Consider the following 13,994-nt stretch of genomic DNA (forward strand, 5'->3'; position numbering starts at 1 on the left):
GTTCTGGTGGATGAGCCTGGATCCTGTCTTTCTGGTGGGCAGGTCCACGTCTGGTGGTGCGTCTTGGCGTGTCTGTGGCCTTATTATGATTTTAGGCAGCCTCTCTACTAATGGATGGGGTTGTGTTCCTGTGTTGCTAGTTGCTCATCATAGGGTGTCCAGCACTGTAGCTTGCTGGTCATTGAGTGGAGTTGAGATGGAGATCTCTGGGAGATTTTCCCCGTTTGATATTACGTGGAGCTGGGAGGTCTCTTGTGGACCAGTGTCCTGAACTTGGTGCTCCCACCTCAGAGGCACAGCCCTGACACCTGGCTGGAGCACCAAGAGCCTGTCATCCATACGGCTCAGAATAAAAGGGAGGAAAAAAAGAAAGAAAGAAAGAAGAAGATAAAATAAAGTAAAATAATATAAAGCTATTAAAAATAAAAAATAATTACTAAAAAAATTTTTTAAGTAATAAAAAAAAGAGAAAGAAAGAAAGAAGAGAGCAACCAAACCAAAAAACAAATCCACCAATTATAACAAGTGCTAAAAACTATACTAAACAAACAAATGGACAAACAGAACCCTAGGATAAATGGTAAAAGCAAAGCTATACAGACAAAATCACACACAGAAGCGTACACATACACACTCACAAAAAGAGAAAAAGGGTAAAAAATATAAATATCGTTGCTCCCAAACTCCACCTCTTCAATTTGGGATAATTTGTTGTCTGTTCAGGTATTCCACAGATGCAGGGTACATCAAGTTGACTGTGGAGATTTAATCCGGTGCTCCTGAGGCTGCTGGGAGAAATTTCCCTTTCTCTTCTTTTTCGCACAGCTCTTGGGGTTCGGCGATGGATTGGGGCCCACCTCTGCGTGAGGTCACCTGAGGGCGTCTGTTCTTCGCTCAGACAGGACCAGGTAAAAGAAGCAGCTGATTCTGGGGCTCTGGCTCACTCAGGCCGGGGGGAGGGAGGGGTACGGATGCGGGGCGAGCCTGCGGTGGCAAAGGCCAACATGACGTTGCACCAGCCTGAGGCGCGCCGTGCGCTCTCCCGGGGAAATTGTCCCTGGATCACCAGACCCTGGCAGTGGCGGGTTGCACGGGCTCCCGGGAGGGGAGGTGTGGATAGTGATCTGTGCTTGCACACAGGCTTCTTCTTGGCGGCAGCAGCAGCCTTAGTGTCTCATGCCCGTCTCTGGGGTCCTCACTGATAGCTGTGGCTCGCGCCCGTCTCTGGAGCTCCTTTAAGCAGCGCTCTTAATCCCCTCTCCTCGCGCATCAGGAAACAGAGAGGCAAGAAGAAGTCTCTTGCCTCTTCGGCAGCTCCAGACTTTTACCCAGACTCCCTCCCGGCTAGCCTTGGTGCACTAGTCCCTTCAGGCTGTGTTCACGCCGCCAACCCCAGTCCTCTCCCTGGGATCCGAAAGAAGCCCGAGCCTCAGCTCCCAGCCCTGCCCACCCCGGCGGGTGAGCAGACAAGCCTCTCGGACTGGTGAATGCTGGTCGGTACCGATCCTCTGTGCGGGAATCTCTCCGCTTTGTCCTCCGCACCCCTGTGGCTGCGCTGTTCTCCGCGGCTCCGAAGCTTCCCCCCGCCACACGCCATCTCCACCAGTGAAGGGGCTTCCTATTGTGTGGAAACCTTTCCTCCTTCACAGCTCCCTCCCACTGGTGCAGGTCCCGTACCTGCTCTTTTGTCTGTTTATTCTTTTTTCTTTTGCCCTACCCAGGTACGTGGGGGAGTTTCTTGCCTTTTGGGAGGTCTGAGGTCTGCTGCCAGCGTTCAGTAGGTGTTCTGTAGGAGTTGTTCCACATGTAGATGTATTTCTGATGTGTTTGTGGGGAGGCAGGTGATCTCCACGTCTTACTCTTCCGCCATATTGAAGCTCCCCTACACAGTGCTTTTTGTGAGAAAAGCTGCTCACTGTTTGAGTCAATGTGATCAAAACTTGGTGTGGGAGCTCTACACTCAATGACAATGACACTTAACTCCACTAAGGGCAGGAAAATATGTGGCCAAGCCTGCTGAATTTTTATGCAAGAAATGTGTATGTGCGTGGGACAAGGGGAGGCAGAGGGCCTAATTCTATCTGTCACAGGGAAAGGGATTATCTGGAAAAGCTTCTTAGAGGAATGTAGATCAATAATTGCTTACATATTTTCAATTTTGTAAATTAAGGAACAAATCAATCCTAACAAAACCATACAGAAAATTTAACCTAACCATCACAGACTGATATTTCAAAAACAGATGCCAAGAGACTGACTTTTCAGAGATATACAAGTTTCACTCCTTAAGATAACTATATATTATGAGCAAACGTGCTAAAATGTATTCCCCTGCTCACTGTTCCAAATAAATATGTATTTCTGCTTTGCGTGCTGTTTTTTCAATAATATTAAGGTGGAGTCTGGTCACTTAGAATAGTAACAGTCTGGATCCCAGTATTCATATTCATCTTTTTAATTTCTATCATTATGCTAAATGTCTTAGTTTAGAAAAAGAGTATAAAAATGAGAAATATGGATTCCAATAGTCATTTACATATTTTATCATTGTTCTTTTTGCTTGGAGAAAACATCTTTACCTGATTAAGGACCTTCTGAAGGTGTGGGGTCCCCATCCGATCAGCAATATGTCTGTAAGCCGGGTGTGAGAGAAAAAATTTCCTTTCTGCCAACGTGGCAGCCTTTATATCCTTCTTCCCATCTATGTCCTTCTGGCTCCTGTTTACCACCCCAATGTAACCTAAAACAAAACACATACCTATGGAGTTGGGACACCTTTGATTTATTCTGGGGAAATTTTAAAGCTCTTGAAGAGGCTGAATAAGAAAAAAAAATTATTTCAGGGCCTGAAGAATAGATCCCTTTACAAAACTCAGTTTGAGATATCAGTATTTAACAACGGCTGGATGACTTGGCTAACGCTGATTTTTTTAGCATTAACTAAGTACTGTCCTTTGTCCTTAAAAGATCTGTGCATTTAAATAGAGTAAATCTCTAAGCAGTTTTGTCATATAGCAGGCAAGTAAATAATTCAGACTTAAACAGTATACATGTATGCAGTCTATGATGAATATTTATACCCTCCCTTCAAACACTTTCCTTTTCCTGTTTTCTTATTATTTGAAGGAATAGTTCTCCCTTTGGATAATTTTTAATACATCATTTGGGAACACCATGCCATTCCATAAAATGTTTAACTAATCATCAATCCATTCCTCACAACTGTGGAGGCGTTAAAATCCAGCTTCCCATTGTTTTCCTAGTTGTTTCTCTGCCACATCATCAAAGGAAGTCCTGTACAGGACACAGTACATTACCCCTGCGAAGCGGTAGCAGCTTATTCTCTAGGATATCCCTGGCATCCGTTCCCTCATCCATAAGATCCAGTTTGGTGATGACTCCAATGGTTCTTAGACCTGCATCACAAACAAATCCCACATTACACAATTTGCAGAATACTAACAAGTTTCAGAGACATATATGTCTCAATGCTAATTACAAAGCATTCATATCCTGGTTCTTTCCCTGTTCCTCTCCATCTCAGTTTGTTTTCTAATCCACTACTACCCCAGTCTGGTGAAGGTCAGCGGGTTGAGGCAGAGAGTTGCAAACCACCCATCCATAAGATAACCCTTGATTCAGGAGAGAAAAAAACAAATAGCTGCTTCAGCAAAATACTTCCAAATGTATGGGTTTATTTTTGTACTACGCATACATGGAAATGATACATTTAAATTTTCCTCCCAGGGACTGCACACAATATGGATGTTTTAATTTTTTATGTATCACATTACTAAAAACAAAAAAAATAGGCTACACATGGACCAATGATATGGGTGTGTCATAAACCAAAGCTTATTATTGATCCAGTTCTGACTACCTGAGGTCAAAAACATAAAAAGAAGAAAACTACGTATAGGATACCATCATCCCCAAAAATAAACTCACAGAAAAGGAAATATGACTTAATAGAAAGAAGCCTGAAATAGGAATTCTGAGCCTTGGATTCTAGTCTCAAGGCAAGTCATTTAATTCTCTGGGTCTCAGTTTCCCTTATCTGTAAAATAAAGCATTGGAAGTTATTTAATCTTAAAAAGTACTCCAACCACTAATTTTTTTAAGATGGGGAAACTAAGGCAGAGGGAGATTAAATAACTTTCCCAAGGTCATATAAGAAGTGGATCTGGGCAGTCTGGTTCCAGAGTCCATGCTTTTAACCAATATACTGCTTATCGTGGTAAAAAAAAAAAATTTTTTTTAATTTAAAAGGCTTAAACCAAGAAAGTCAAAGAAAATGGGAAAGGAATGCAGAAAATTTTTTAAACTGTAAATCTAGCTGGATGACTGCTAACCAACTTAAAATATCAGAGAAAGAGGAAAACTGCATCCAAGAAAGCCAACAAAAGGAGACGTCCAGAAACTAAATAATTTACATCACAGCATCTCAGTAAGATTCAAGACCTAGGGGACAGAAAGCTCTGAAAACTATGGAGAGTGGTGGTGGCAGCTGAAGCTGAAAATAGAAATACTGGATGGAAGCAGTCAGATTTCCATGGGTAACATAGCTAGGAGCTGCCCTGGTCCATCCTGACAGGACAGTGAAGGTTTACTCTCTGGAAAGACTGAACTAGAAAAAACTCTGAACTCATGGGTACCTGGCCCAGTTTGGATGGATCTGGTATTAAAAAAGGATGATTAAGTAAAATTCTACATAGAGAATGGCAGGGACCCCCCTCCCCAGGCCAGTTCCCTAATTTGACTTCAAGAAAGAGATGGCTGGCAGACTTTAACCCCCCAAGCAAGAGATTGGAACAATGGTCTGGGGATACTAACCATTCCAAAGAAAAACATATATATTGATATTCGAAGGAACAATAATTAAAATAGTCCAATAAATCATTCTGCTGTGAAGTCTATCATTCCATAATTCAAGAACACCCACACAGAACTCCAACCACCTGATAATATTTCACCTTTAAATATCAATGGACAGCCAAGGAGATTCACTAATATGAGACCAAAACAAATAAACATTATAAACCTGAACTTAAAGAAAACAAAGATAATGCAAAATACAGAAGAAAACTATTATTTGTATTAATATCCTCAGACAGAAAGGAGAGGTCATAGCATTCATGGGACAAAAATAGAATGCCATAAAAAGGAAATTTTTGAACAAACAAAAATAATTTTCAATAATTAAAGATATGAGGGCTTCCCTGGTGGTGCAGTGGTTGAGAGTCCGCCTGCCGATGCAGGGGACACGGGTTCGTGCCCTGGTCCGGGAAGATCCCACATGCCGCGGAGCGGCTAGGACCGTGAGCCATGGCTGCTGAGCCTGCGCATCCGGAGCCTGTGCTCCGCAACGGGAGAGGCCACAACAGTGAGAGGCCCGCGTAACGCAAAAAAAAATAATAATAATAATTAAAAATATGAGAGCAGAAATAATAATGTTGGAATACAAAGTTAGGAACCCCCCCCAGAAAACAAAAGAAAAAGAAGTAAATAATAGGAAAGGAAAAACTTTTTTAAAACTAGAGAAATGATTCAGAGATACAACATCTGAATGATTGGCATTCCAATAAGAGAAAGAATGACAAACAGAAACAGTTGGAGATGTGGGGACATGCTATTCAATGAGATGTCCTATAAGTGAAAGATGAATTTAGGGATTGAATTAACTCATCACGTGCCCAACACAATATGAAAAACATACACATACCTACACACACACAATATGGCATATAAGATTTCATAATACTGGGAACATTACAGCATCAGTCTTCCCAGCAGCAAACTGGAAACTAAAAACCCGCAGAGCAATGTTTTCAAAATTCTGAGAGAAAGATAATTTCTAGACTAGAATTCTAAATTACCAATAAATGTGACAGTAGAAAAAGATATTTTCAGACATGCAAAATCTCAAAATATTTTACCTCCCTTTCTCCTTTTTTTGTGTGTGAGGGGAGGGACAATTACTAAAAGATGTGTTCCACCAAACATGGGAACAAACTAACAAAGAAGTAGACAGGAAATCCAGGAAGCAGGGAATCCAATCTAACCAGAAAAAGAAGGAAATTTTTAGGATGATGTAGATCCCGGTTTAAGGCCAGGAGAGCAGTCAGTATCTATTAGAATAAGAGGACAAAGATTACTGAAGAGATATCTTCTCCCACCAAGAAAAGAAAATGAAAGTGATAGGATACTTAAAGCCTAATGCTTTTGAAGGTATTAAGAGATTTAGACTTCTGTAGGAGAGGTTGGGAATGCACTGGTGACAGATACGTAGACTATGCAAACAAACAAAAAAAGAGACAACTATCAACCTCAAAGACAGCAGTATCACTCAAGAAAGGAAATTTAATCATAATTTAACACATGGTTCAGTTGTGAATAATATTTTTAGAATCATAAATATTCATTTAGCAAAATATGATATAGTTATATTAGTAGAATTGGGGAGGTAAGTGTATATATGTGTGTGTAAGTATATGTGGGTATGGGAGGCAGCCAAATCCTTAAATATGGAGGTAAATAACAAAAGAAAGTTAGAAGGGTTGAAAGTGGTATTCTCTGGAAATCAGTAATCCAGAGTCAGGAGGAGTGGGCAAGGGACTAAAAGTTTTTATTAAAAGCCTTAGAGACTGGTTTTTCTGAAGTGATGTACATTCATAACATTAAAAAAAATAAGAGTTAAATTTTAAAAGTATTTTCTTTACTACTCCCTATTTCTGAAAAGGCAGAAAAGTCTATGCTTAGTGGTGTCCCAGAAATGGCCAATGAAATTATTTTCTTTTTCACTCTTAGTTATACAAGTAGGCAACTGAAATAATCAATGAATGCCTGCTGGCAGACTCAAGACCTACACTGTTAGATCTCAAAAAGACATTGCCTGAAGAGATTCAAAGGCAGCATGTTTTTAAAAGCACTTCACTGGAAATATATAGATTCAGATAAAAATAATAATAGAGACCATTTGTTCAGTCCTGATTATGTGCCAGACATAGACCTGAAACAACTCTGAGATAGGTACTATTATTTCTCAATTACACTTTCCTCAAAGTGAGACTTGGAAAGGAAAAATACACTTGCCCAAAGGCTTGCAGGCTGTAGGGTGTAGAAGGCAGGCAACCTAATTCCATTTTTAATCACTATCTTTTTCTGCCTCTCAATTCTTAGGTAGATTCTACAAGTGATTAGCTGTGTTATTTGGCAAGTTATTTACATCATCCGGGCCTTCTTATCTACAGAACTAAAGGTTTAACTAGATGTCTCTTTCAAGTCCAGAATTCTGGGAAGGAGAACAACTTCCAGATTCAGAAGAGGTTATGTAGAGTAGTATGTAAAGTAAAAAGTAATGTAATAAAATTCTTGCCCTCCAACTAAAAGGAAAATTTAAAATAATACATTAAGAGCTAATAAATAATGTGTGATACTGTGTTTCAATTATGTTTCTCTTCAGTAAAGAATAGCCACAATGATGAGTACTGACAAGTCCTGACAAAGACCTAGAAAAAACATACAAGGCACTTCAAAAATCTGATTCTTATATATAGCATAGATCTAAGAGCATTGAGTCAAGGATTGGACTGTTTAGATTCAAGTCCCAACCATTTCCCTTGTTAGCTCCGAGACATTAGTTTCCTCATCAGGTATAACCACATCAAAAAGGTAATCATCACAGTTTACATTTGATGTCTGGGATAATTATTAATAGCATCCCCTTTAACTCTCAAATGACTTCAAACAGAAGAATAAGTTACATGTTTACTCTAACTCAACAATAAAATGAGGAAATAACAAACCTATGTTTTAAAATTACATAATAGGACTTCTGGTTTCTGGTCCACCACGTAAGGGGCTTGGAAGTTGCCACTGTGTCCTACCTAACAAGTGAACAACTAAAAAATTAACAACACTTCTGAGATTCATCAGAGAACTGAAGCCACAGAGCAAACCACTGTCGCCCAAATTTGGAGAGACAGATAGGTGAATACAGAGAATCACAACTTACTGGAGCAGAAACACAAAAGCAGAAAACTCTGTGGGAACCAGGGCATAGGCAGAAAAACCTAAACTGTAATTGATGAATTGCTGGGAGCTCAGTGTGGGCAGTCTAAGAGTTAAAAACTCCAGGGGGACCCAGTCATAGAGGGTACCCATACTTTTGTGAGTTTTGCTTCTAGGAGCTCAACCAGGTTCTCACAGTGACTAGCTGAGAAAAATCTCCCTGTGCTTCAGAGAGGGGGAGAAAGAAACAACTTGATTTAAAAATGGGTGAAAGATCTGAACAGATATCTCATCAAAGAAGATATACAGGTGGCAAGTATGTATATGAAAAGATGTTCCACATCATACACCATTAAGGAGTTGCAAATTAAAACAACAGTAAGATATCACTGCACACCTATTAGAATGGCCAAAATCCAAAACACTGACAATACCAAATGCAGGCAAGAATGGGGAGAATGTTAGCAACTCTCATTCACTGCTGGTGGGAATGTAAAATGGTACAGCCACTTTGGAATATGGTTTGGGAGTTTCTTACAAAACTAAACATAATCTTACCATATGATTCAGTAATTGTACTCTTTCGTATTTACCCAAAGGAGCTGAAAACATGCCCATACAAAAACTTGCATACAGATGTTCATAGCACCTTTACTTATAATTGCCAAACTTCAAAGCAACCAAGATGTCCATCAGTAGGTGAATGGATAAATGAACTGTGATACATCCAGGCAATGGAATATTATTTAGTGTTAAAAAGAAATGAGCAATCAAACCATGAAAAAACATGGAGTAACCTTAAATTCATATTACTAAGTGAAAGAAGACAATCTGAAAAGGCTTTATGGTATATGATTCCAACAATATGACATTCTGGAAAAGGTAAAACTATGGAGACAATAAAAAGATTAGTGGATGCCAGCAGTTAGTGGAGGCAGGAATGAAAAGGTGGGGCACAGAAGTTCTTAGGGCAGTGAAAACTATTCTGTATGATATTACAATGATGGATACATGTCATTATATATTTGTCCAAACCCATAGGGTGTACACCACCAAGAGTGAACCCTAATGTCAACTCTGAACTTTGAGCATCAATGTAGGTTCATCAATTGCAACAAATGTACCAGTCTAGTGGGCGATATTAATAGTTGGAGAGGTTATGCACGTATGGGGACAGGACATACATGGAAATTGTACCTTCTACTCAGTTTTTCTGTGAATATGTAAAATTGCTCTAAAAACTAAAGTCTATGAATTAAAGACAATTAAATAACATAACACATGTAAAGTATTTGGTACATAAAAACCACTCAATAAATGAAAATTGTGATCTCACCAATTTTGTTTTTCACCACTACTCCCACTCTATTCCAGTCCTAAGCTCCTGTGACACTCAAGTCGTAGCTCTCCATGTGATCATGCATTCTTGCCTCTTCACCTTCACAATGCTATCCCTCTCAGTTTCAAATATCCTTCCCTCTCTTCTTTTTTTTTGTTATTTCCTACTCATCCTTCAAAATACTTTATAGGCCTCTCCTGCAGGTCCTTAATCAGGTTCCCACAAGTGTAAGTGTGGAACCTTTTCTCTGTGACTTCAGAGCTCTCTGCATACACTGAAATCATAGTTCTTACATGACACTAGGAATCTGCTTATTTGTCTGTCTCATCCACTAAGCCATGATCTCTTCAAGAATAAGGACAACATCTAATCTACATATTCCAAGCAATTCATATAGGTGCCAAACACAGAGCGGGAACTCAATAAATGTTTATTTATCAAATGAATAAATGAGTAAAAAGCATGTTTACTTTTCTTAGGTTTAGACAAGAATTGAAATACAAATTCCAAAAAAGAAACATGATACCATTCTACCATGTTACCTAGGTTTGTTGTCAATACAGTGATTTTCCTATAAGAACATTGCCATTTCTTCCATTTATATAGGCAACTGAATTGTAAGCAGTGTGTTGTTTCACCTAATTAAGAAATGGGACAAAACCAAGCCACGAACCACATTAGCAGTTGCCAGAAAGGTAATCTGGAACACTGTGTACACTGAAACGGCAGCAATGAAAAACAAAATCAATGAAGAATTAGTGTAAACATGTATACAGCAAAATTAAAAACAGACTTAGGAAATTAGGTGTCCTTCAGTTAATGCATCTTTTTTGTTGTTGTTTAGGCTTTGGTGGTATTTGAGTTGGGGGTGGTTTGAAGTAAATGCTGTTCTTTCTGTTTGGCAAAGATTATGGAATATTTTACTTCTGAAAGCAATCAGTGATGAATAGGAATAATTTCATCTTTTTTTCCTATAAGTTTTCCATTAACATTATTTTCTTGTTATTTTCCAACAGTTCTGAATAACACAGTTCTCATTTTCAAAGTCATCAGGTAATATTACTGCATGTGATACTAGGTAAAATATTAAGTAAATAATAGAAAACATAAAAATTACTGTTGCTATGGTAACAGAGACTATCTTGCTCACCGATTTATACCCAGAATCTAGCGCAGCGCTTGAAAGATTTCATATTTGTGGAAGGAAGGGAGAGCAGAAAGAGAGGGCAAAGGGAGACAGGATATAAGACAGGGAAAGGAAAAAGAATTACTCCAAAGATAAGAAAATTTAGGTATAGAGTGGTTCTTTCACTGAGAATCTGTACTCCAAAACAGACTAAGGCATGAAGGAACAAAAGAAAAAGAATCCACATACAGTAGTTCCCACCCCCATCTGCAGTTTCACTTTCTATGATTTCATTTACCAGAGATCAACTGTTGTCCAAAAATCTTAAATGAAAAATTCCAGAGCTAAACACTTTATAAGTTTTAAATTGAGCACCATTCTGAGTAACTTGATGAAATCTCCCACCATCTTGCCCCATCACCCTGGATGTTAATCATCCCTTTGTCCAGCGTATCTACCCATTAATTACCTAGTAGCCCTCTTGGTTATCAGATAAACTGTCACAGTATCTTCATGCTTGTGTTCAAGTAACCTTTATTTCACTTAATAATGACCCCAAAGCACAAGAGTAGTGATGAGGGCAATTTGGATATGCCAAAGAGAAGCTGTAAAGTGCTTCCTTTAAGTGAAAAGGCACAAGTTCTCAACTCAGTAAGGAAAGAAAAAAATCATAAGCTGAGGTTGCAAAGATCAATGGTAAAAATCAATCTTCTATTGAAACTGTGATGGAAAAAGAAATTCCTGCTAGTTTTCCTGTCACACCTCGAATATATATGTATAGGGAAAAAACATAGAATATATAGGGTTTAGTACTTTCCACGGTTTCGGGCATCTCCTGGGGGTCTTGGAACATATACCCCATGTATTAGAGGGACTCCTGTATACTTATATCTCCCTGCTTTTTCTCCACCAAAATCCATTTTCTTTCTCTTCCTTGGCACACAGCTTAACTATATTTTCAAATCTCCCTTACAATTGAGTTACAATCTCCCTTATAATCTGCCTGTACTGAGTTCTAACCAGTGGAAGTGGGTGAAGTGATATGTGCTACTTCTAGGCTTGGTCTGTATAACTTCCCACGTGTTCTTCTGCCAGCTCTTTCACCTTCCACTTGCTGGATCTAACCATAATAAGTCCCTAAGTCGCGATGGGTGACAAATATAAGTATCTGGGCATCTATGAATGATGTCATAGACAAGAAACATCACACTACCCCACACTACCCTGAAAATCAACTCAGCATAGACATTTCTACTGTTTGCACCACTACATGTTTCAGTCTATTTATTACTGTATATCAGTACAAACAATGGTACTCTGAAGAAGAGAGCTGCCATAATGAAAACCTGGCTTAGCAAGATTAGGTAGCAAGGGAACAAGTATTGCAACATGGAAAGATGAAGATTCATGTTGTACAGTAGCTGTGTATTTTGTAAACCTGCCGCATGTGATAAGTTGTAAGGCAGACTAAGTGCCTACTGAAAGGAGAAGCTATTGAAAAGGGCCTGGATGTTAATTTGTCTTGATTGTTCCTTGCTGCTTAAAGCAAGGTATTTAAGAAAGAAATGAGTTCACAAATTTATTATTTTGCAAGCAGAAATAGAAAGGATTAGAGAGAAGCTAGAAATCTGGGTCTTTTAATGGTTGAAAAAGCCAACTGTTCTTGTAACTCAAATAAGAAAATAGACTGAAAAGGCTCTGAGCAGCGAACGTCCACTAAGAATTTCAGTTAAGCAAAGGAGCTCAGTAATTTCTCTTTCTAGCTTAAAAGCGTAATAGGGTTCAGACACACATTTCTGCTGTAAACTAGAAAACTGATAAAATATATAAAACAATTGTTTTCAGACATGAAATAATAGGTTGTACAGGACTATGATGCTTGAAAGAAGAGAAGCAACAAAATAAGTCATACAATTATTCAATTACTACTTGGAGGCAATTTCTGGACAACAACGCAAGGAGGAAAAATCCAAAGAGATTCCAGCAGTCCTGCTTAGTTGAAGAGACATAGATTGGATTTCAAGGAGGCCAAGGCTGCTAGAATTTACAGGATCCTGTGCCAGATAAAAGGAAGCTATGAATAGAAAGAGCTCTACAAATGTGCATAGGGGTCTCCCCCAGTCTTTGAATGCATGCATGCCTAAGGTAAAACTCCACAAGGCTAGGCAAAAAGCAACTTCCAGGGAGCGCTAAACCAAACAATTCCCAGAGCTCACATAGGGCTGGGAATCATTAAGTCCCACCAGCCAGAGGGGAGAAACCTGTTGAATTAAAGATACCAAAAGGATCGAACCTCAGTAAAGGTTACTGTAGACCCACCCTTTAAAGAAACATAAAAAGGCCCTCTCCACTATGTGAGAGAACACAGCAAGGTGGCCATCTGAACGCCAGGAAGAAAGCTTTTATCAGAAACCAACCCTGATGGCCCACTGACGGGGGACTTGCAGCCTCCAGAACTGACCCCTTCCAGGAGGCCACATTACAGTGGATCATCCTGTCTCCTTGGGTTCTCTTGGCTGTGACAGTTTCTCAGGCTTTCCTTGTTTTTCAAGACCTTGATAGTTTGGAGGAGGACTGGTAAATAGCTAACTGGGGTGGGGGCAGGTGGTACCTTCAAGATGGTAGAGGAGTAAGACATGGAAATCACCTTCCTGCCCACAAATTCATCAAAAATACATCTACAGGGAAGAGATATGGGAACATATGTATATGTATAACTGATTCACTTTGTTATAAAGCAGAAACTAATACACCATTGTAAAGCAATTATACTCCAATAAAGATGTAAAAAAAAAAAAATCTACATGTGGAACAACTCCTACAGAACAACTACTGAATGCTGACTGAAGACCTCAGACCTCCTAAAAGGTAAGAAACTCCCCACATACCTGGGTAAGGCAAAAGAAAAAAGGAAAAACAGAGACAAAAGAATAGGGACAGGATCTGCACCTCTGGAAGGGAGCTGTGAAGGAGGAAAAGTTTCCACACACTAGGAAGCCCCTTCACTGGCAGAGACAGGGAGTGGTGGGGGGAAGCTTCAGAGCCATGGAGGAGAGCGCAGCAACAGGTGTGCGGAGGGCAGGGCGGAGAGATTCCGGCACAGAGGATCGGTGCCGACCAGCACTCACCAGCCTGAGAGGTTTGTCTGCTCATCCACTAGAGCGGGTGGGGTCTGGGAGTTGAGGCTTGGGCTTGGGCGTTCAGATGCCAGGGAGAGGACTAAGGTTGGCTGTGTGAACACAGCCTGAAGGGGGCTAGTGCGCCACAGCTGGCCCGGAGGGAGTCCGGGAAAAAGTCTGGAATTGCCTAAAAGTCAAGAGACCATTGTTTCGGGGTGTGCAAGGAGAGGGGATTCAGAGCACCACCTAAACGAACTTCAGAGATGGGTGCAAGTGATGGCTACCAGGGCAGACACCAGAGACAGGCATGAAATGCTAAGGCTGCTACTGCAGCCACCAAGAAGCCTGTGTTCAAGCACAGGTCACTATCCACACCTCCCCTCCCGGGAGCCTGTGCAAC

At 40.1% G+C, this 13,994-nt stretch overlaps 1 protein-coding gene across 6 annotated transcripts in view; it reads right to left on the reverse strand.

Annotated features, from left to right (window-relative positions):
- DNM3 (dynamin 3) overlaps positions 1-13,994 on the reverse strand; it is a gene marked incomplete at both ends in the record, with an annotated part of 577,972 nt that overhangs the window by 373,884 nt on the left and 190,094 nt on the right. For all 6 annotated transcript variants that reach the window (XM_082834657.1, XM_082834656.1, XM_082834654.1 and 3 more), the window contains 2 exons: positions 2,580-2,740; positions 3,318-3,416. In XM_082834657.1, coding sequence (XP_082690783.1) covers positions 2,580-2,740; positions 3,318-3,416 — 260 coding nt within the window. The remainder of the gene's footprint in view (positions 1-2,579; positions 2,741-3,317; positions 3,417-13,994) is intronic.

Source organism: Leucopleurus acutus (assembly GCF_964270905.1).
Source record: "Leucopleurus acutus genome assembly, chromosome: 2".
Classification (NCBI taxonomy): Eukaryota; Metazoa; Chordata; class Mammalia; order Artiodactyla; family Delphinidae; genus Leucopleurus; species Leucopleurus acutus.